Raw genomic sequence first — 22,603 nt, forward strand, 5'->3', positions numbered from 1 at the left:
CAATGATCTGGGCATTTGTTTCACTTCTGAAATTAAAGAAAGGGCTATAACATTCCTTGACATTAAAATAGAGAAAACCGATCTGGGCTATATTCAGACAGAAACGTTTAGAAAGAATACTGCAACAAACAATTTACTAAGTTGGGATAGTTCGCACCCTACACCTCTCAAAATAGGTATACCTAAGGGGCAATACATCAGAGCCAGAAGAAACTGCACTATAGTATCAAATTTTAAAACGTCAGCAAGAGGTTTGAGAGATAGGTTTGAGCGTAGGGGATATCCCAGTGGTGTTCTAAAAACAGCATACCATCATGCCCTAGTGGCGAAAAGAGAATCTCTCCTTAATCCCAAAGTACATCCAGAGAAGGATGAAGAAACCATCAGGGACATAGGGACCTATGACGCTGCACATCAGGAGGTTAGGAGGATACTCACTTCATACTGGGACATCCTCAAAGCAGACCCAGATGTGGGTAGCCTTGTTGGTGACAGGTCTCAGATTACTTTTAAAAGAGGTCGTAATATTAAAGATGGACTAGTACAGTCATCTCGAGGCTGGGAGTACTACAACTTGGCTGTCATCAAACCTTAAGGGTACGTATCGATGTGGCAGATGTAAAGCATGTAGCTCCATTTGGAACAGTAAAACCTTTAAGAGCAGGACCACAGGAAAAGTTCTCCATATGAGATCCTTTATTAATTGCCTTACTAAAGGGGTAGTGTATCTTATAACCTGTGTCTGTGAGACGCCGTATGTTGGAAAGACGGAGAATTAGGGCTCATGTATGTGATATTGCGAGGAAGCAAGACATGATCCCCAGGCATGTATGGGAGTGCGATTCGGGGACCCAATGGTCCTTAAATTTCAGGGGATGGAACATGTTCAATGTAAAGGGAAGTGTTTTATATATTTATATCTATGTACATGTAGTGTAGATAGATAGATAGATATCTATCTATCTATCCCTCCAGAAAGGTGTCATCTAATCAGACACCCTGGGGGATGTAAAACAATGAACTAATCCAGGAAGCAGGAAGTTCCAACTGCCCTTCCATCCCCCTACTAGATAATGGTATTCCATGAGGCCCAGGCCCCCCCCCTTTCACGTGCATGAGCTGTGATGTCACACAGGTGTGCACGGGGAGGTTTAAAAGGACAAAAACGGTCCCAAAGTTCTCGCTCTTGTTCCTGCTCCCTGGCTCCACTAAGGGTCTCCTCTTCCCTCCTGGCCCTTCCTGAGAGACCACACCAACTTGTACCACATGAAGCGCTAAGTAACCCTTGCTGTCCCTGTTAGCTGATTAACCTTTAGTGTACAGGGATAGTTATTGCTAGATGGAAGTGGGGCAGAAACAGTGAGCATGTACATGTGTATTGTGTTGTAACGCAACTGTATTCATATGTATGTCTAGGTATGTGGGTGGAGGCATAACATAGGATACCGTGTTTATACTGTACTACGTATAGTGTGAGTATACTCAGTATATATTAACATGTTATATGTATTGGGGTATACTGATACTATACTGTGATCAGTTACTGTGTTCTGTGTATTTTATATGTAAGTGTGATTATTGTTAGTAATAAATATTACCCTTTATTTACTATACAATTGTATTTATTGTACGGTCTTATTCCGTTGAGCAAAGCAAAGCAAGTAGACGTTAGTATAAGGAAAAGGTAGGGGAACTAGGAATAACCCTAGTGACCCTGATTATAAGTGAGGTAGTTAGTAGTGGGCGACCACGTAGGTGAAACCCAGCTATTATACCAGCCCTTTTGCACAAGTGGGTGAGTGTGTAGTAAGCATATATATTATATAGATATATTATATATAGCCCTTTTTCATTCAACCACCAGTGAGAGGGGGGGGGGGATTGGGACAGGAGGATTTTGCAGGAGTGGATCTTTAGGATGAAAACCATCAGACCACTGGGGCTAAACGAACAAATATCCCATCTTCCCTCCCTTAAAATATGGGAACTGGTTCCAACTTTATCCATAATTTTTTTCCCCCTTGTTCAATCCTCTTCCTCATGTGTTTACACATATTTACGTGTCTATATGCCACCTTATCTGTTTTACTCCCATCCAGTCTAGTAATTGCCTGGACTGGTTGGGGGTTAACTATTTGGTGTGGTCCTCCTTTTGGCATCCATGGGGTTTAATTATTTCTCACTCCATGCTTTTATCTATTTGGGGCATATATCCCTATCGTTGCCAAGTCCTATCTATCCCTCGTTTACTATTGCCCTCACTCTCGTAAGTTCAACTTCCTTAGTCACCAATTTTGTTGCAGTGTTGTTCAGCGGAGTATGTATGGCCGCTTGAAGCGCCCCTAGAGATCGATGATGCTTTTTGCATCCAATCTATTGGTCGCAACGTTACCAAGGGGCCGTTCTATTTGGTGGGCGTCAGCTTGACGTCACACACCGATTGATTTAGATCCCTATGACTACGACCAGAGTAGGCGGGGCGGAGCCTTATAAGGCTCTAGGGTTTCCCAGTCGCGCGCTAGAGCAGTTATCAGTGTCTAGTGCACGCCGGAAAACAAACAGCATAATATGTGCTGACCGGCATTTAGAAATATTCAGGCAATTTATACCCCTGAGGGCGCTCCCCTATGTTTTAGGGGCGCAGAAACACGTAGGGAATCTTGCTTATCTTTGGCAAACAGACCAGTTATTATTTGTTAGCATCTTTGTGGAGTGTCGGAGTTATACACGAATTGTTACCAGTCTATCTCAGATACTTTAAACCTAATGTACTTTGAACCAATATATTTCAGACACTCCATCAAGTATTCATGATCTTTGTTGCCAATGCCTGTACCCAGATCCTTGGCATTAGTGCCCTATCTTTTTGATTCATATTAATAAAATTATTTTAAACGTTTATACAGGCAGTGAATTTCAACTAGGTGTAAGTTGTTCACAAAACATGACAAAACATTTGGTTGTTTCAAATTTTCATTTTTTAAAAGTGCATTGCTAAATACGCCACGTACAGTCCAAACCTTTATAGAACAGATAAAAAAAGAGTTTTCCTGATGTTATAAAAAGTCATTTGTTGCATTATTAAGAAATACGACTGACTCCCTTCCCCCACCCGCCCTTAAAACTCAGAGGAAGGCCCGGCTCTTCCTTCTGCAGTCACATGTCCACTGAACCAGCTACAAAGTCCTGTGATGCCAAAGAGGCCTGCAATGGGTTACATTGCTCTGACAACTCAGGACACATTATCATTATTAAAAAAAATAAAATGTAAAGAGAAAAGTTACAGGCTGCGTACAAACATAGCAGGGAGTGATTTGAGTAAAGAGGGGGAGGACGGTGAACATGGTCTTTGAGATGGTCAATTCTCTACTGGTGTGGGATTTGGAACAGGCTGGCTCACTATAACTTGTACTACATAGTCCTTGGGAATCTTCAGCTCCTCCAGCCTCATTTTGTCTGTGAGTGGCCGGCCAGAAAAAAACCAGCGCTGGCTGGCAGGTTCAACCCCTTCCGCAGTGTGGAGGCGTCTCTTCATGTGATATACTGTGTCCGTGCTGCGCACCAAGAGCCTTAGGTCCTTGCCCGTTGAGAGGCGCAGGCGCAGCTGGCATTCATGTCCAGAATTTGGAGGAGGCTCAGGGATGTCCAAAGTTTCTGTGTCACTCTTCTCCTCAATCATATTAATAGGAGGGGCAAGGCAGTAAACAGGCAGCTGGTAGCGGTTTCCCAGTTCATCGTAGCACTCAGTAAGGGCACCTTATAGATATAAAAAAAAAAAAAAGGAGAAAATAAACTTGTTTGAATATTCTGCACAATAAATAGAATAAAACATATTTACCAAAGAAAATAACAAAACACTATCCATGTGACACTAAGTTAGAGTCTACAGAGTGTATACGTCTTAATAATTCAGACCCATAGGCACTTCATGTGTCGGCATATGGGGTCTGTACAGGCAGCCATGCCACGTGCATAGGCACCAATAGAGCATGTTCTCAAATGTGAATGGAGGGTGACAAAGTTTATCAATATTAAAGAGGCTCTGTCACCAGATTCTCAAATCCCTATCTCCTATTGCATGTGATCGGCGCTGCAATGTAGAGAACAGTAACGTGTTGTTTTTTTTTTTTTTTTTAAACGTTCATTTTTGGCCAAGTAATGAGCTATTTTATATATATATGCAAATGAGCTTTGAAATGGACAACTGGGCGTGTTTTTATTCGTTATGTCCAACTGGGCGTGTATTGTGTTTTTAACTGGGCGTGTTTACTTGTTTTACTAACTGGGCGTTGTGGAGAGAAGTGTATGATGCTGACGAATCAGTGACCAATCAGCATCATGCACTCCTCTCCATTCATTTACACAGCACATAGTGTTCTTACTAGAACGATGTGCAGCCACATACACAAGTGTCCTGATAATGAATACACATGAAATCCAGCCTGGACATCATGTGTATTCAGAATCCTGACACTTCTGAATCCTTTCTGTGAGATTTCCAGGAAGGGAAACGAAATCTCGTTTACCTCGTAATCTCGCGAGATTACTCGTGGCTTGCTGAAATCTCACAGAAAAGATTCAGAAGTGTCAGGATTCTGAATACACATGACGTCCAGGCTGGAGGTCATGTGTATTCATTATCAGGACACTTGTGTATGTGGCTGCACATCGTTCTAGTAAGAACACTATGTGCTGTGTAAATGAATGTAGAGGAGTGTATGATGCTGACTGGTCACGGATTGGTCAGCGTCATACACATAAACACGCCCAGTTAAAAACACAATACACGCCCAGTTGGACATACGAATAAAAACACGCCCAGTTGTCCATTTCAAAGCTCATTTGCATATATATATAAAATAGCTCATAACTTGGCCAAAAATGAACGTTTTAAAAAAAAACAAAAAAACACGTTACTGTTCTCTACATTGCAGCGCCGATCACATGCAATAGGAGATAGGGATTTGAGAATCTGGTGACAGAGCTTCTTTAACCTTGGTTTCTGTACTTTTCTGCCAATTTCTACACATTTTACCATTAGTAATTTGGCAGTTTGGAGTGAAGGGCTGCGCTTCCAGATCTACTTCTAAAATGCAACTTTCAAGGATGGCCAAAAAATAAAAATAAAAATACATGAATCCTCTTCTTGTCCTGCACCAAATAGCAGGATCGGAGAAGGTATTTAGGGTTCTCAACCTAGGATTAGATAACGGTTTATCCCCAAGCAGGCAATGACATCTACGATTTAACAATTTAAAGTGTACAATGCTAATGGAGACATATGTAATGTGCACGGTTTACTGTAAAATTGTACTGTGCGGACATAAAACATTATCCCAAGTAGTTCAGAGATAATGCTCTATATGGTTACACAAATTCAACCTGGTTGTGTAGTGTGTTAATTGTCGAATGGACTTTTCTGACGAGAAATCAACTGAACATAACGTACTGTATTATCACCACAACAAGAGCTTTATAGATAATTACAGATAATCCCTACTTTGTCCAGCAGATGGCGTACAACAACTGGGCAGATGTCTCATTCTAAAGAAGCCAAGTCCCTAAACCTAAGCACCTTCAATAGCTATTGGACTGTTATTCTGCAAATGTTTCACAGCTGGTCCGCATTAAAAATGTAAGTGTTTCTTCTCTTTTATTGGCGTCAGCGGGCACAGCTCCTTGTTGCCGGAGCATGACACGGAGGTACGTTAGCGGCGGTTTTGTGGTTACACTGCAATATGCGTCCAGTGACCTCATTCTTGACAACAGTAATTGGCTATAATGATTCTAGTAACAACATCTCTCGAGTATTGCAACACCACACTTAAGATATGCAAATTATATAAAGATAGAAAAAGCACCAATTGTCAGCATCTCCTCACCACCAGTTCAAAATATTTCCAGAGAATACTTTATGAACTTCTTAATATAGATATAGGACATAGACTGTTTTTTTAATTTATCTGTACATACTTTATGGTCTGGTGTGTACTATAGAAGAAAACAATCTAGTCCAGGAGGCCAGTGTTAGCAGATAAATTGTGAAACCCATTACTAGATACAAGAAAAAGTAATACTTCTATCTGAACAAATAGTTTCTTATGTCTTAATCCCAGAGAAGTAGTAAATAAAAAAAAATCCCATACCTGTGTATTCATTTTCCTATATATCCTGATAAGACTAAGGCCTCATGCCATATAGTGTACTAAGCCGTTATAAGTCTATAAGCCCATATAGTACCTCCATACATCTCGGATTTCAAACAGAATCTATCGGATGCCACATCATGAAGATCTTCTCCCCTAGAGGCAATGCTACAGTAATACAGTGATGTAGAGAGGCACCATATGACGCCACCTATACACTCCTTGTGCCACCAAACAGCCGTCTGTGCTCTTATCTCTAAATTCATTTAGTTGCGAGTGTACAAAACAGCAACAGTAAAGCACAGGTCCATTTATATTTCGCTATGGGCACACACTGTGTAATCCACTGCCTCTATGGGGCTCTTCTTTGGAAAGTTAGGAATACTTGATATCTTGCATGGATTTGGAACTCCATTTATACAGGACCCGTTATCCCTCCAGTCCTGACATGCCTGTTTTAGTAAATTATTGTATTCCCCATGAAACAATAATTCTGGAGCATCTTTTCTTGTGAAATTCCTCTGTTATTCCTCCTAGAAATGTATTAAAAATGTAGATATGGGTGTTACCAGTTAGTGGGTGTCCGGACACGGACTACAAATGTCCAATTAGGGCTGACAGAGTGAGACTGCGTAGTGACACACCCCTTTGACAAGGGGAATATTAACACCCACTTGTCAATCTATTCATATATTACTAGGAGGCACAACAGAAGTACCACACAGAGTTCTAAAAACTAAGTTGTTGAAGAGTTATTTCATAGGGGAATACACATACTTCCTAAAATAGACATGTCAGGAGAGGTGACAGCTCCTCTTTATTATTATTAGCTGAATGTTTCTTTTAGGCAATATGGTCATAACCAAGTTACTATTAATATTAAATGTGGGCTGACCCTTTATATTTGCTTTACCGGTGTGGATGAGAATGAATGCTACATCCCTGTTAGTTGTAACCAGGCAGCACCGTGCAATAACTGGAAGTACAGTGTGTCATTTAGAAGGGACATGTGGAATCTGTCCCAATTAAGAACAGCTGGCTTCTGATGTGAACTTCTGACAATACCCAGGGATGGGATCTATGGAGAAAGGAAAGATTCCAGAACGGCATCACTGTGATGTTTGACAGATGTAACCGCAGAAATAGCTACTAGCCTCAATCTGTTCTAAAGAGTACCTCGGGTTAGTAACTCTGTCGCAGATCCGTCCGAGAATAACGGAAACAAATTGCGCAGCTGCACTATTGTTTCCGGTAAAACCATTGACACCCCGACAGAAAAAGTAAAACCTTCCTTTTTTTGACTAATCCATTTGCAGGATCCGTCAAAAAAGTGACACTTTAGGCTTCATTCACACCTGCGTCTTCTGTCCCGCCAGAGGAGCAGAACAAGGGAATAACAGAAGCAACTGTTCCATAGCACAACGAACACCACTGGCGGCCGACGGAACCCATTCACTTTTAATGGGTTCCGACAGCTTTCCGTCGCAGCGACCATGATTTTACCGCAAACAATAAAGCAGTATGCTGCGCTATCGTCTCCGGTAGTCCTCGGTCAGACACGACAGGGCTGTTACCGTTAGATCGGTTATTCGTGTCTGCATATGGGAACAGCAAAAAACACAAAGATCATATTTCCCCTGCTAAGCTATCCCCCAATAATAATAAACAAAAAAATAATAAAATGAAAACAGAACAAAACTATTTAAAAAAGTCCAGTGCACATCGCTAGTTTTAACTGGAGGCCATTCACATCAGCATTGTCCTTCCGTTCAACCTGTCAAGTGAACTGAAAGCCAAACGCAAACTATCGCCTCAACTTACGTTACCATTGATTTCAAATGGTGTTTTTTTTTCTTTCAGTTGGTTTTAGTCCTCCGTTCCGCTAGGCTTCCGTTTTGTTTTTCACGAAAACAATAACGTAGTCGACTAGTTTTCGTTTGGCTTTCCGTTCATCTGTTCCTCTGACAGAAAGGTTGAATGGAACAGATGAACTGAAAGACAACGCTGATGTGAATGGGCCCTAAGAAATCCCTTACCAGAACCCCTTCCTTCCTAATGACAGTATTGCTTGTGTTCTCTGCTGGTCAAATAAAGCTAAAAAATCTAATAAAAAGTATAGTACACATTAGTTGTCTTTTTAAATGTATAAGCTATTCATGAAAATACATACACAGTATATTTAGGACTGCCTAGGTGCTCCATTACCAGAAATCTCAACCAACTTTTCGGGACATGCAAACTTATTCTATGCCCTCCTCATAGTTTACGGTCAGTGATACGGTTGTCAAACTCTCCATTAACATGAATTCTGTTCCATTATGTGTCAGACTAAGGGACTTTACGGACATGCCAAATGCATAACCTACAGCTAATGTAACATTTTGGTACAGGCTTCCATAGTACACTTTTGTAAGCAATTATTTTTAATTAAAGTATTGTATGCTTTTAAACAACTTTCAAAATCACTTTTATTAAACAATGCTTTTACTGTTTAAAATACAGCTTCTATGTATCCTGTATGCATAGAAGCTGTATTCTTCTCTCTTAGCCAATTCCGCCAGTGCAGCTGAACTGATGGCTCGGCTGAGAAAGTGGGTCCTGTGTGTCTGACACACAGGATCCACCTAATATCGATCACATCTGAATTCATAACTTAGATGCTATTGATATTAGGTGGATCCTGTGTGCCAGAGACACACAGTACCCGCTCTCTCAGCAGAGCCGGCTGAGAGAGAATGATACAGCTTCTATGTATACAGGATAAAAGCGGTTTCTTAAAAAGTAAAAAACATATTTTAATAAAACTGATTTTGAAAGTTTAATATACCTTCATTTAAATAAAACAAAAATTGCTAAAAAATTAAAAAAAAAAAAAAAAAAAAAAAGGAAGGTGTACACAGCCTTTAAAAAGAGTGGAAAGCAGAAACCAAAATCTAATACATAATAACTTTTGCATACAGAATCTCTTTTCATATGACAGCACCCTATTTGCTTCATGACATGTGACAGCAACAGAATAGCGCACTAGATTTACTGCTGGGAGACCTTATCCTTTCAATCTGGCACCAACCTTTTGATACAAAGATTGAGCGCCAATAATGTCTGAATCAAGTCCTCAAGCGTTCTTCCCTTAAGCATCAAACTGTACTACAGCCAAGTGCATGAGAAAACAATTAGAGTGGGTGTCCCTAGACAGTAATACTGAGCATATTGACTTGCTCTATAAAATGAGCCAATGGGCAACCATTTGCTTTGTGACTGCTTATGTTGCAATTGTTTTTTTTACTTGTCCAGTCATTGCTGCTTTACTTATGAGAATGTTTAGAAAGACGTATTTTCAGCACAGAAACACTGAATATGGATTAAGAGATGCTTAAAATAAAAAAATACATATTTCAAATATTTTTCTAACATTCACAAAAATGTAGTTTTCGGTATTAGGGAAGTATTTAGGGATGTAGAATTGAATAAAATGAAACTATTTCCAGTATGGGTCTCCCTCATGAAGGTAAACAACCCATTAAAAAAGAAACCCGCTCTTCAGGCTTCCCTACAATACTCTAAAATATAGGTTATATGCAACGTATATACGTGTTACACTCTTTGTAAGCATAAATAATATGTTTGTATAACCTGTTTATCTCCCATTAAAATATAGCATCAATATTGGCAAGGAAATAAAACAAATAAATAAAATACAAGTAATAATAAAAAATATATGTTGACATTGAAATATATATTTATTTATTATATATATATATATATATATATATATATATATATATATATATATATATATATAAAAGGCAACTTTGTGTAATTTGTACAGAAAGCGCTATAGATATATTTAGTAGGGTAAGTGGGGTTGAAAATGAAACAGTTACATTTTATGTATTTTTTATATTATATTGCAGTGTTGATATATGTATTGACTTGTATTTTTTGTATTTGGGTGCGTTCATATCTGCGTTTGGCTCCGCTGATAGGCTCCGTCAGACCTTTCCGTCAGGGGAACCCATTAACAGAAAGGCAAACTGAAACCATAGCTTTTGTTTGCATTACTATTGATTTCAACGGTAATGGTTTCCGTTTGTCTGTTTTTTTTTTCTCGGGAATCAATAGCGCAGTCGACTACGCTATTGATTCTGCCGAAAAAAATTGAAACCTTACGGAACGGAGACAAACCATTAGCAATGAAAGCATTACATTGAAATCAATGGTAATGCTAACGGAAAGCTATGGCTTCCGTTTGCCTTTCCATTGATGGGTTCCGTCAGACCTTTCCGTCAGGGGAACCCATCACCGGAACCCAACGCTAATGTGAACGGGCCTTTACTTGTATTTTATTTTTATTTATTTTTCTATATTTATTTTCTTGGCAATGTTGATACTATATTTTATTGTAAGATAAACAGATCAGTCTTTTATTCTTACAAAGAGTGTAAGGCCCCATGCACTCAAACGCGCTTTTGGGGCCGCAATTTCCCCGTAAATCCACATGAGAATTGCAGCCCCATTCAATTCTATGGGCCCATGGAGCCGTTTCCACGGTCCGTGCATGGCCCAGGAGCCTGGACCGCAGAAAGAACGGACATGTCTTATTATTACAGATGTGTTCTGCAGTCCAGGCTCATAGAAAATAATGGACGCACGGCCATGTGCCCGGCCCGCGATTTGTGGGCGGCTCGCGGGTGACACTTAGAGGCCGGCCAACCCGAAAATCACGGCCGTGCACATGGCTACGGTCGTGTGCATGAGGCCTAACACTTCCATACCTTGCATATAACATTTTACAGAGTACTGTAGGGAAGCCTAAAGATTTGTTTTTTTTGTTTGATATTGATTGTACGATTCTTTTGGGGGTGTTTCATCAAACTATTGCACTCTGCTATTCTATAATCTGTACTGAAGATGAGACTTATTAGCCTCATGCAGACAACAGTAGAACACTTTGCATATGATGAACTAATATACTACAGCCTTTTCAGATTCTCTCTGCCTGGCAAAGTAAACAACCAAATAAATCAAAATAATGACCTGCTAGGAGTACACTTGTTATATTGAAGGTAATCTAAGTATGTGGTATGTGTCGGAGTCCAACTAAGCTGGTGACTACTATAAAGGGATGTACTATATTTCACTTTAGGATGGAGGCACGAACTTGTTTGACATATAAAGTACCACTCTTGCTTAGTCATGTATACTAGATAGTTTAGATGTAATATTGGTAAGACAATACATTTTTAATAAACAGTTCTCGAATTCTGATTTATTTTTTACATTTACAGCAGGTGACCCTAGATGAGCCTTAGAAGTCTGAGAATTTTTTTTAAATAAAAACTTGTCAAAATCGTGAATTTAAAGGCAATGCACACCTTTTAACAACCACTGTAAAGAATGGCGGCTGTGACGTGACTACTTTTCAATAGATAGAGCAAGAAGAAGCGAAAAACATAAAAAAACAGAAATTAAGAAATTTTTGCAAATTTATTAAATTAAAAACTCAAATTTTGCATTGACATAAGTATTCACACCCTTTGCTATGACACTTGAAATTTAGCTCTGGGGGCCTCCCATTTTTCTAGATGATCTTTGAAATGTTTTTACACGTTGATTGGAGTCCACCTGTGATAAATTCATTTGATTGGACATGATTTGGAAAGACACATCCCTTGTCTATATAAGGTCTCACAGCTGACAATGCATATCAGAGCAAAAACCAAGCCATGAGGAGGAAAGAACTGTCTGTAGAGCTCAGAGACAGGATTCTGCTGGCCTTCATAATTCTTAAATGGCAGACGTTTGGAACAACCCCACCAAACTAATTAATCGGGGAGACGGGCCTTGATAAGAGAGATTACCAAGAACCCAATGGCCACTCTGGCGGAGCTCCAAAGATCCTGTGTGCCGATGGGAAAAATTTCCAGAAGGTCAACCATCACTGCAGCACTACACCAATCTGGGCTTTATGGCAGAGTGGCCAGAGAGAAGCATCTCCTCAGTAAAATACACATTAAAGCCCGCCTGGAGTTTGCAAAAAAGCACCCTCATACGATGAGAAACAAGATTCTGTGTTCTGATGAAACCAAGATTGAACTTTTTGGTCTCAATTCTAAGCTTGATGTCTGTGGGAAACAAGGCACTGCTCATCACCTCCCCAATACCATCCCTACAGTGAAGCATGGTGGTGGCAGCATCATGCTGTGGGGGTGTTTTCAGAGGCTGAGACAGGGAGACTGGTCAGGGTTTAAGGAAAGATGAATGGGGCAACAGAGATATTCTTAATGAAAACCTGATCCAGAGTGCTCTGGACCTCAAACTGGGCCGAAGGTTCACCTTCGATCAAGACAATGACCTTAAGAACACAGCCAAGAAAACACAGGAGTGGCCTAGGGACCACTCTGTGAATGTCCTTGACTTCAACCCAATCGAACATCTCTGGGGAGACCTGAAAATGGCTGTCCACCGACGGTCCCCGTACAACCGGATAGACCTTGAGAGGATCTGCAGAGAAGAATAGCAGAGAATCACCAAATCTAGGTGTGCAAACCTTGTGGCGTCATACCCAAGAAGACTGGAGGCTGTTATCGCTGCTTCAACTAAGTACAGGGACTGAATACTTATGTCAATGAAATATTTAAGTTTTTTCTTTTCAATATATTAGCAAAGACTACTAATGATGGACACAGCTTCCTTTGTATTCTTTTCAGCAAATCACAAAGCATGCCCAGAAAACTCTCCGATAGAAGTCAATGGGTCACCTCCTCCTCACAGGTTATATGGCCTATGTGGCTGCTGTATAGAATCTCTCTAAATGCAGTTAAAGGAATTGTTCGGTTTCAACAAATTAATGTTATGTTTTATAAAAGTTATGTAATATTCCAATATACTTTCTGTATTAATTCCTAATGGTTTTAAAATCTCTGCTTGTTGTTATGCAGTTGGAACATTTATGGTTTACTTCCAGTGGATAATACTCTGTCCATGGTCATGTAATGGACACAGGTGCATGGATCGTTACAGTATGTATCAGAGCTTTGTCTTGTAAAGATCCCAGCAACTGTGTGTGTCACACGACCATGGACAGACTCTTATCCACTGGAAGTAAACAATGGCTGTTCCAACTGAATAACAACAAGCAGAGATTGTGTAAAGTGAGTAATTAATACAGAAATTATATTGGAAGATTGTATAACCGATTTATACAAAAAATATCAAATTTGCTGAAACCCATTAACCCTGTTAACAGCAGCTCAGGCACATCATCTGTCAAACATGGTGGGGGCAGTATTATGGCATGGGCATATATGGCTGATAATGGAACTGGGTCACAGGTGTTTATTGATGATATGACTGCAGATATAAGTAGCAGGATGAATTCTGAAGTGTACAGCGTGACACTTTCTGCTCACATAGTCAAATGCGGCAAAACGGATAGAACGGCGCATCAAAGTACAGATAATAAACCAATATATACCGCAAAAGCAACCCAAGAGCTTCTTATGACAAAGAAATTGAATATTCTTCAATGGCTGAGTCAGTCATCTAACCTCAACCCGATCAATCATGCTTTGCCTTTACTGGCGGCATAAAAAGCACAAACAAGCAGCAACTGTAGGCGGCTGCAGTAAAGACAAAGAATCTCAAGGGAGCAAACTCAATATTTGGTGAGCAGCAGACAAAAAGACAGCAAGGATCCAAAACCCCAAATGCACAGCATATATTTCCAATAAGGGGTGATCCATTGTTTGTTTTATGGGCATGTATCTCACCTGGATATCTACAAAATACTATTGGTTAGCGTTCACTTAAATACTGTGAGTGTACTATCAGTGCCACCCCCAGTAGAAGGCATTCAGCGCCAAAACGCATGTTGGGGTGGACGCTCCCTGTCTTTGTACTCCTGTAAACTTATCATGGGTATATTATGTCCCTTTACTTTTGTCTAAAATGTTAAGGCCCTTTTACACTGGGCAATTATCGGTCAGACTAGCGCTCATAGAATGCTCGTTTCCGATAATTGCTCTGTGTATACAGGGGAACGATCAGCAGATGAACGAGCAAACGCTTGTTCATCTGCTGATCGTATCATTCTAAAAAACTGCTGCCGACATGATCATGTAGGAGGACGAGCGATTGTAGTAACGAGCGCTCGTGCCCATACTAGCTCCTTGGGAGAGGAGCAAATGAGCGCCGATCAACGAGCTGTCTGGTTGGTTGGCGCTCGTTGCATCAGCCAAAATTGGCTGGTGTAATAGGGCCTGAAGGTTTACTTTTTCACTTATTTATGCACCGACCATTTTTGCATAGCTTTTCTTTATACCATTTGGTATTCATGTATTACCTATAGTACGCAGGTCTGTGCAGTATTCAATCATTACTTCTTTTGTGAGTCACACAGTGAGCTGTCCTTTTTTCTGTAGGTCCGTGGATTCTTTTTAATTTAATTATTTCAATAAAGATTTTTCAATTTTCTATACTTTCTTGGTAGCATACATTTTTTGTAGGCTGTCAATATGTGGTAAGGTCTATGGGTTCCAGACTCCAAACAGTCATTGGATGCAAAGGATTTTTATCCAAGTATTAAAAATTTAGTTGGTTAGTTTCCATTTTGTAAAGTTTTTTTTTTTCACGGAAACAATAGCGTAGTTGACTACACTATTGTTTCATTTAAAAAAACTGATTTTTTTTACGGAACGGAAAAAAACGGAAACCAACTGTAACGGAAGCATTACCTTTGAAATCAATGGTAATGCAAACGGGAGCTATAGTTTCCAAATGGAACCCGACGGTTATGGGAACAGGCCCTAATTCTGCACATTTGCCAAGTACTGTATCTTCTGGTGAATTCATCACTAATGATTTGCTATTGTGTATGCCATGTGTGCTATTTAAAACTTCAGCCCATAAACCTTGTAGGCTAAATGAATGAAATCCGTTATGTAGAAAACAATTTATTCGGAACTTATTTATCAAAACGAAACAAGCTGTAGCTTTAACAAAAGAAGTTCTGCAAGAGAAACGCATAACCTCTGCCAATTTTTGCGAGAAATAGAATTTGCTGGAGATCACATTTATCACACTTGTTACTCTTGCAAACGACAAAAACAATTTCCTAAACCGTCAACTTTACGCTGAATCCAATATGTATCAGCCCTAAACAATTTCTTAGCATAATTTCTAATATAGCCACTCAGTCCTGTGCAGGGATACGTTCAGGTTCTTGCCTCATTCTATCTCTCCCTACACACACACACACTTATTTTTTTAATTACACACATACATATAATGTATATTACACAAACTTCGTAGAGTAACGGTTGACCACGAAGACCAGAATGTTCAAGAGAAATCTTCCTGTATATTTCCTAACATATGCATGCTAAACCACATCTATATAAACAGAGCTTCCACTTCCGCTACTTTACATAGAAAATATTCTATGCATAATTTAACTCTCTATTAAATATAGGTCACGTGAATTTTAGGGGTTTTTATGGTCTGCCACAAAAAAATTGAACAAATAACTTGTGTATGATTTATAGTTCATCAGAAATTAGCCCAGATTTTTTAAGCAAATCCTAAACGACCCTATGATCGGAGTTTAATGGCCTTTCTTTAAGCTTTGTTCACACAGTGCAGATTTGCTGCAGATGTTACATGCATTTTTTAAGCCAAAACCAGAATGAGATTTAGGAGAGCAGACCTATAAGGTTTTGCTTTATATATTTCTTCTGTTTATGTTTTGTGCCTTGTTTTGGCTTAAAAAATACATGCAAAATCTGCAGCATGTCTGCAAGGCCTTAGGGTGCAGTCACACATGAATCCGTTCCATTTATCTTATTGTGGTTGTTTCTGCAGTACGCGCATCGAATTCTGCACGTTCCAATCAGATGAATGAAACGGATTTCAGTCGCAGAAAATTTCTGCAACAAAATCTGCCGCATGTGACTGCATTATAAGGGTATGTTCCCACAGTGCAGATTTGCTGCTGATTTTGTATGCATTTTTTTTTTTAAGCCAAAACCAGAATTGGATTCATGAGAGCAGACCTATAGGGCCTTCCATTATATATTTAGTCTGTTTAGGTTCCGTTTCTGCAGATTTTGTGCTTATAGCAGAAACAAATCACATTTAGATGAATGGAATTGACTTTCAGTTGCAGAAATTTCTGCAACCAAATCTGTAGCATGTGCAGGGGGCCTTAAGGTCTTTTACATGAACCAATGATCGGGCAAAAGAGCGTTAATATAAACGCTCGTTCCCGATCAGTTGATGAACGAGCAAATGCTCCTTGTAAACCATTGCTCCTTGTAAAAGGAGCAAACAAGCGCCAATTAACGATCTGTCTCATTAATCGGTGCTCATTTTAAGGCCAAAATTGGCCCGTGTAAAAAGGACCTTTAGGCTGAGTTCACACAGCATTTTTTGCAGGAGGAAAATTCTGCCTCAAAATTCAGTTTGGAATTTTGAGGCAGATTGTGATCTGCCTGCACTCGGTTTGCCGCGATTTTCGCAGCGTTTTTCGCTCGCGCCCATTGAGTGTTTTACGGCCAAAAACGCAGCGAAATACGCTTTCTCTGCCTTCCATTGATGTCAATTGGAGGTCAGAGGCATAAACGCCCGAAGGTAGGGCATGACGCTTTTTTTTTACCACGAGCACTTTTTACCGCTCGTGGTAAAAAACGCGTCCGCCTCCCATTGAAATCAATGGGAGGCATTTTCGGCCGTGGTTTCCGACGCGGTTTCCGCGTCAAAAAACGTGTCAAGAAGACTCTGTGTGAACAGGGCCTTAGGGTACTTTCACACGTGCCGCTTTGATGCAGTTTTCTTAAACCACAACCAGGAGTGGAATAGAAAAGAGAAGCAGAATCTTTCCTAAATACTTCCGCTCTCTTTACAATCCAAACCTGGCATTAACTTACAAAAGTGAATATAAAACTGAATGAAAAGGGCACATATAAAATCATCCGTAGGCCTAGTTCGCACACTATGGATTTCACGCCAAAATCCACGTATAGAAAACTCCCTTTGACTTTAATGGGAAATCTGCATCTCTGTGCCGACTTGGCAGAATTTTTCTTGTGTATTTAATAACTGTGACAGAGAGTGACATTTCATTCATTGACGCAGATTTGAATGAAAAAGCTAGCGGATTTCAGCACATTTGCGGCAGAAATCCAAGGTAAGCCTTGGATTTCTGCCTTGGGTCCGGCAGTAAATAGTAAGATAGCCTTAGGCACAGATCTTATTAGTTATTACTGCGATCAGGTTACGGAGCATCAGCATCACAAAGAAAAACCCCAAATCACACTGATGTAAAATTAGAATACCAGGTAAGTCATATGAAAGAACTCTTGTCCCATACCCATTTATTGATATCATTGAGGGGGGTCCAGTGATATTAGATATTGTGGAAAGCCGAACAAATAGGACTTTTTCCATCCATGTATTATATGGTGGTCTCTCTGTAAACTAAAATTGCACTTAGAACAGCTCTCCTCCTATCTTATTGCATGAGCACATGGTCTATCAAAATCTCCCCATGGTTTTACTTCTGGTAATATGCAGCTTATCCGGGTTTAGCAGTTAGGCGCATGCAATGACCTAATTGATCGCAAAATCCTGGCAATAGGACTATTGTATTTATGACTTTCAGTGGTAATTTAGGCAACATCTAATAAAGAGCTGGAAAACACCGAATGCTATGAGGATTCACATTGTGCCTTGTGGAAACACAGTTGTCACTGACTGACTTATTTATGGTGGCAGGTAGCCAAAGTGAAGGCTACATTCAAGGTTGTGATGTCACAATTCTGATGGCATGGCTTTCACTGTAGAAGATGAATACCATTTGCTGCTAGATATAAAGGTGCCTTTACATACAACAATTTTGAAAAATTGTGGCCAAGGATCTAAAGAACATTTCCATCAGTACAATTCTGGCAGCCTAGCGACTGCTTTTGCAATTGCCTGCCCTTACATTTACCGATTAGGATGCCGAGAATAATTTCAATGAAGATTAACGATGACCGATTTATGGCTGATCATCTCCTTTATTTACACCTGCCACTTATGGTTATGAGCAAATCAGAAGGACAATTGGTCAGTGTAAACGTCTTTATGTCATTGACTCCTTAAGGGCCTTTTAGATTGGCCGAAAAAACGCCGGCGCAGCGAGCGCCGATCAAACAGACATCTTTGATCGGCGCTCGTTTGCTTCTGTCACACTGAGCTATGGATGGGACGAGTGGTCGTTACTCCGATCGCTTGTCTCCATCCATCATCATCATCATCATGTCGGCAGCGTGTCCCATAATATTTTACTTTTTTAAAACTATACGACCAGCAGAAGATTGGGCGTTTGCTCGTTCATCTGCTGATCGTTCCCGTTTACACAGGGCAATTATCGTCAACGAGCGTTATATGAACGCTCGTCTGCACGATAATCTGCCAGTGTAAAACCCCATTACTGCACAGTCCTCTCTCCTAAACTGAACTAATCTTTATGATCAGGGTAAGGATAACATCACCACATGCTGTTTCCTGGCACAGGCAGCTGGACAAAGCTGGAGACCGGAGAAATAAAAAAAACAAAAAACACCCTACATTACCATGGATATTAGACTTAAAGTGGATTTATCAACTAAAAGGGGTTTTCCAGCCAGTAAAAATTGATGGCCTATCCTCAGGGTAGGCCATCAATAGCTGAAGGGTCGGGGTCTGACTCCCGGGACCACCCACTGATCAGCTGTTTTGAAATGGGTGCAGTGCTCGTACGAGCGCGGCTTCACCTTCATTTCTACCTGCTCACTGTGGATCATCGACACACATGTAGCAGTGATAGACAGGTATTGCAGCCTTCTTCTCCCACTGCAGTGTATAGGAGAAAAGGCTGCAATACCTGTCAAGAACCCAGGAGTCGGACCATGACCGATCAGCTATTGATGGCCTATCCTTAGGATAGACCATCAATTTATACCGGCTGGAAAGCCCCTTCCCCAGCATATTAGTTGCAGGTCTGTACTCCTAGCAGCCGAAATGGCACAAAACAACAACTCAACATCATAATGTTAGAATCTTGAATTTTTTGGGTTCATGAATATAACTTTAAGGCTGAATGCACACGTTGCGTATTACGTGTGGATTTGCCACGCGTATTTTCATGCGACAAATCCAAAGTGTAATGCAGTACCAGCAAAGTAAATGAGATTCCAAGAAATCTCATCTACACGGTGCAGATTTTTTTCTGCAAGTAAGTGCATATTTTAAAATCTGCAGAATGTGAATTTACCTTGCGTTTCCACTTGCGAATTGTATCGGAGTCGTTTTAACGAAAAACGCACCAAAATCCGTACCTTCGGTTTTGGTGCAGATTTTCCGCATCAAATCACGCAACGTGTGCATTCAGCCTAAGTAATTATTTTCCTTGCTGTGTATAGTAAATTATGATAGATGTTTATACATAGTTGCTTTTACATTGAATAAGTATGTGGCTAGATTTTCACAGCCAAATGATTGCATTTCATCTAAACAGGTGAACGTGCTCATGTTACAAGTTCCTGCAAGCAGAATCAGTGGCTTGGCATTTTTTGCACTACTATTTTATTCTCCATCTTTATTTTTTCTATGATCAACCTACAATACAGAAAATTTGATAATGTCATTCGTCAGTTCCAGATTAAAGAGGAACGGTCAAGTCCTCAAAAAGGGTAAATTGTGGGCTCAGAGTGCTGAAGGCACCAAGCATTGAAGCATTATTCATTTTTAAAAGTTAAGCAATCTGTGTATCGGACAATAGTATCACCTCAAATAAAAAGCAGTTTATTTTCACAGAACATAAGCATTTACTATTTCAATGAAGTTCAAAAAGCAAAGCCTTTGTAAGTCTACCTATGATGAGCTGTAAACGGGACCCGCAAGATGCCCATAAGGGGTTAATCTATACAGGGTATGCCCAATATACAGCCCCCAAAATCATAGTTTGCCAGCAGAACTGAATGGCACAGTATAAAGGAAAAGCCTCTCCGCTCACAGTTCTGGAAGTTGTGCACTGGGTGCTATAATCACCCACTAGGTTAATATTTATGGGCATCTTGTAGAAACCCATATACCCAATCCAACATGCCACAAAGGTATTGTATAGGGGGCCATTTTCTGAGATTAGGCAGTTCCCTGATTGATTCAATGATATAGTAGGCATTTTTAGTTTTGTGTTGGGCACTTCCTGAAACACTTGTGATGTCAACAAAACTTTTCCCAGAAAAGTGAAAGAAGTCCTTGGAAAAAATACCCTTCGATTAGGCAGCAAGAATCATTTTATAATTACTAGTGTTAAAAAATAAATAAATCACAATTGAAATTAATATATTAAAATGTAAATCAGCTGTATACACGCAGACAGTTTCAGATTTAGGTTCACCAAACCTACCATGCGGTAATGTTATACTTGCACCATCAATGATTGCTTGGGCCAGTTCATGATCATTATTCTCAAAAGCGTGTGCGGCTGCTTTCAGAGCATCCCAAATTTCTTTCCGACCTTCAAAAGCCGGTGCAGTGTCCCAAAATTCATCCCGTTTGCTGCGCAACTGTCCATCTGTCATAGGGTAGTCACTTTTCCATTTGGGTTTATCCTTTTTCAAGGGTTGATTGCGTCCTAAGGCCACTGAATATGAAAGATGCAAGCAGTAAGTACACATTCAGAAAAAAAGCATGAAACCTAACTAAGAGGAAAAAAACAAAATATAAAAAGAAGCAAGCTCTATGATCAAGGTGCAAAACAGTCTTCAGACTTATGTGAGCCCGTAGGCAACAGAGTTATGGCCTGCCTCACTTTCTTTGACTCACCTCTTCTGCTTTTAGCCATAGACATAGTGCTCCTCTAACCATGCCAACCTTCCTGCCCTCAACCATGACTTTGCACAGAGGTCTTCACACCACGCCAGCCACCACACATAATCAACTTTGTGGTGTCACCGTGGAACATGGGAGTGATTACCTCAACTTAGCGGTGCTGTGGCCCGACCGGACTTTTCAACACGAAGGCAGGCGCCACACCAACAAGGGAGTCTTTTACTGCTTGTTTTAACTTTCTGCTACACTGGCAGCTATCTGCTATAGATTGTAGCCCTCACTGCAAGGAATTAGACTTTCTGTTTTTTCTGGACTTTCAAAAGCGCAGAGGGCCGCAACATCTGCCCAGCGCTGTCAGGTTCTTAAGCCCGTCTTGATAAGATGTATGTAGGTTTGCCACCCAGGCGGCAACAAACCGGCATCTGCACCAAGATGTCAGTGCCGGTAAAATGTTTTCACCAGCAATAATTGCAGCTGAAAAACTAAGTAACTGCAGTCAATGTTCTAAAAATAAAAAAACACATTACTCATCTTTTAAATCCCCTTGCCGCTCGAGCGATGACGTTCCGGTGGTCCCCACCGGTCATGCAATGATGACGCCACGTACATCATTCACGTGACCGCTAAAGCCAAATCGAGGCCGATGATTGGCAGCAGCAGTCACGTGACTGATGTACGTAATGTCATCGCTGCAGGACTGGTGGGGACCAACAAAATGTCAGCGCTAGAGCTGCTGGGGAATTTAAAAAGGTCTTTTATTTTAGAAAAATGTATTTCTTTTTTTCTGTCTGAGGTTTGATCAGGGGTCTGGAGTCACGGAGGGGCGGGGACGTGTGGCACTCTACAGGGGGCACTGTGTGTATGTCACGGTCTACAGAGGGCCCCGTGTGTGGTGGGAACTGTCTACAGGAGCACAGTGTGTGGCACTGTCTGCAGGGGGCACTGAGTGTGTGTAAAGGGCACAGCCTATGGCAGTATTTTCATGGGGCATGTTGAAATCCAAACACTCGGTCGAGTGGGTCAAATGTGAACACCATAAAATGAAAAGTGCAGCTAGATGTTCTGAAGCAGCAGCTCTCAGAATTGCTAGCTACATTAAAGACTCAAGGATGGCAGCGGAAAGCAGTTTCAGGGAATAAGCTCTTACTAACCAAATCTTATGCAAAGTCTTCACGCTGGCACCAATGAAAGAAATCCTGTTGGTTACCAGCCACATTGAAGAATCACCAGTTTTTATTTGTTTTTTTGTATTTGTGTTTAGGCCAACTGTTTTAATCACTGAGAAAAATGAAGAGGTGCCAGTTTCCTCCGCTGGTATAGATTAATGTGGCACAATGATGTGAATGTACAGTGCTTGTATGCCTAGTGCCATGTAAACTAAATTAGTTGACAAAATTCACGCATAGTTTGAATGATTTTCTACTACGCAGTCATCATTTGCTAGCATTAAAGGCTACGTCAACCTCTGCATTAACTTTTTCACTACATGCAACTTAAATAAAGAAACTTTAAAAAAAAATTACATTTTTACTCCTATGCCTGTCTATGGTTACAAGCTACAGATAAACCTTGTATGTGGTCTGATCCTGCAGTCTTGTGTT

At 40.4% G+C, this 22,603-nt stretch overlaps 1 protein-coding gene across 2 annotated transcripts in view; it reads right to left on the reverse strand.

Moving 5' to 3' along the window:
- Positions 1-3,269: 3,269 nt before the first annotated feature.
- UBTD2 (ubiquitin domain containing 2) overlaps positions 3,270-22,603 on the reverse strand; it is a 56,254-nt gene continuing 36,920 nt past the window's right edge. Inside the window, exons 1-3 of one of the 2 annotated variants that reach the window (XM_075860040.1) lie at positions 22,526-22,546; positions 20,578-20,814; positions 3,270-3,756 (exon numbers count right to left, since the gene is read on the reverse strand). In XM_075860040.1, the coding sequence (XP_075716155.1) occupies positions 3,359-3,756; positions 20,578-20,752 (573 nt within the window). In that variant the 5' untranslated portion in view covers positions 20,753-20,814; positions 22,526-22,546 and the 3' untranslated portion in view covers positions 3,270-3,358. Of the gene's footprint in view, positions 3,757-20,577; positions 20,815-22,525; positions 22,547-22,603 lie in introns of those variants that run through there. The other variant, XM_075860039.1, reaches the window with a different exon arrangement.

Source organism: Rhinoderma darwinii, chromosome 3 (genome assembly GCF_050947455.1).
Source record: "Rhinoderma darwinii isolate aRhiDar2 chromosome 3, aRhiDar2.hap1, whole genome shotgun sequence".
In the NCBI taxonomy this organism is placed as follows: domain Eukaryota; kingdom Metazoa; phylum Chordata; class Amphibia; order Anura; family Rhinodermatidae; genus Rhinoderma; species Rhinoderma darwinii.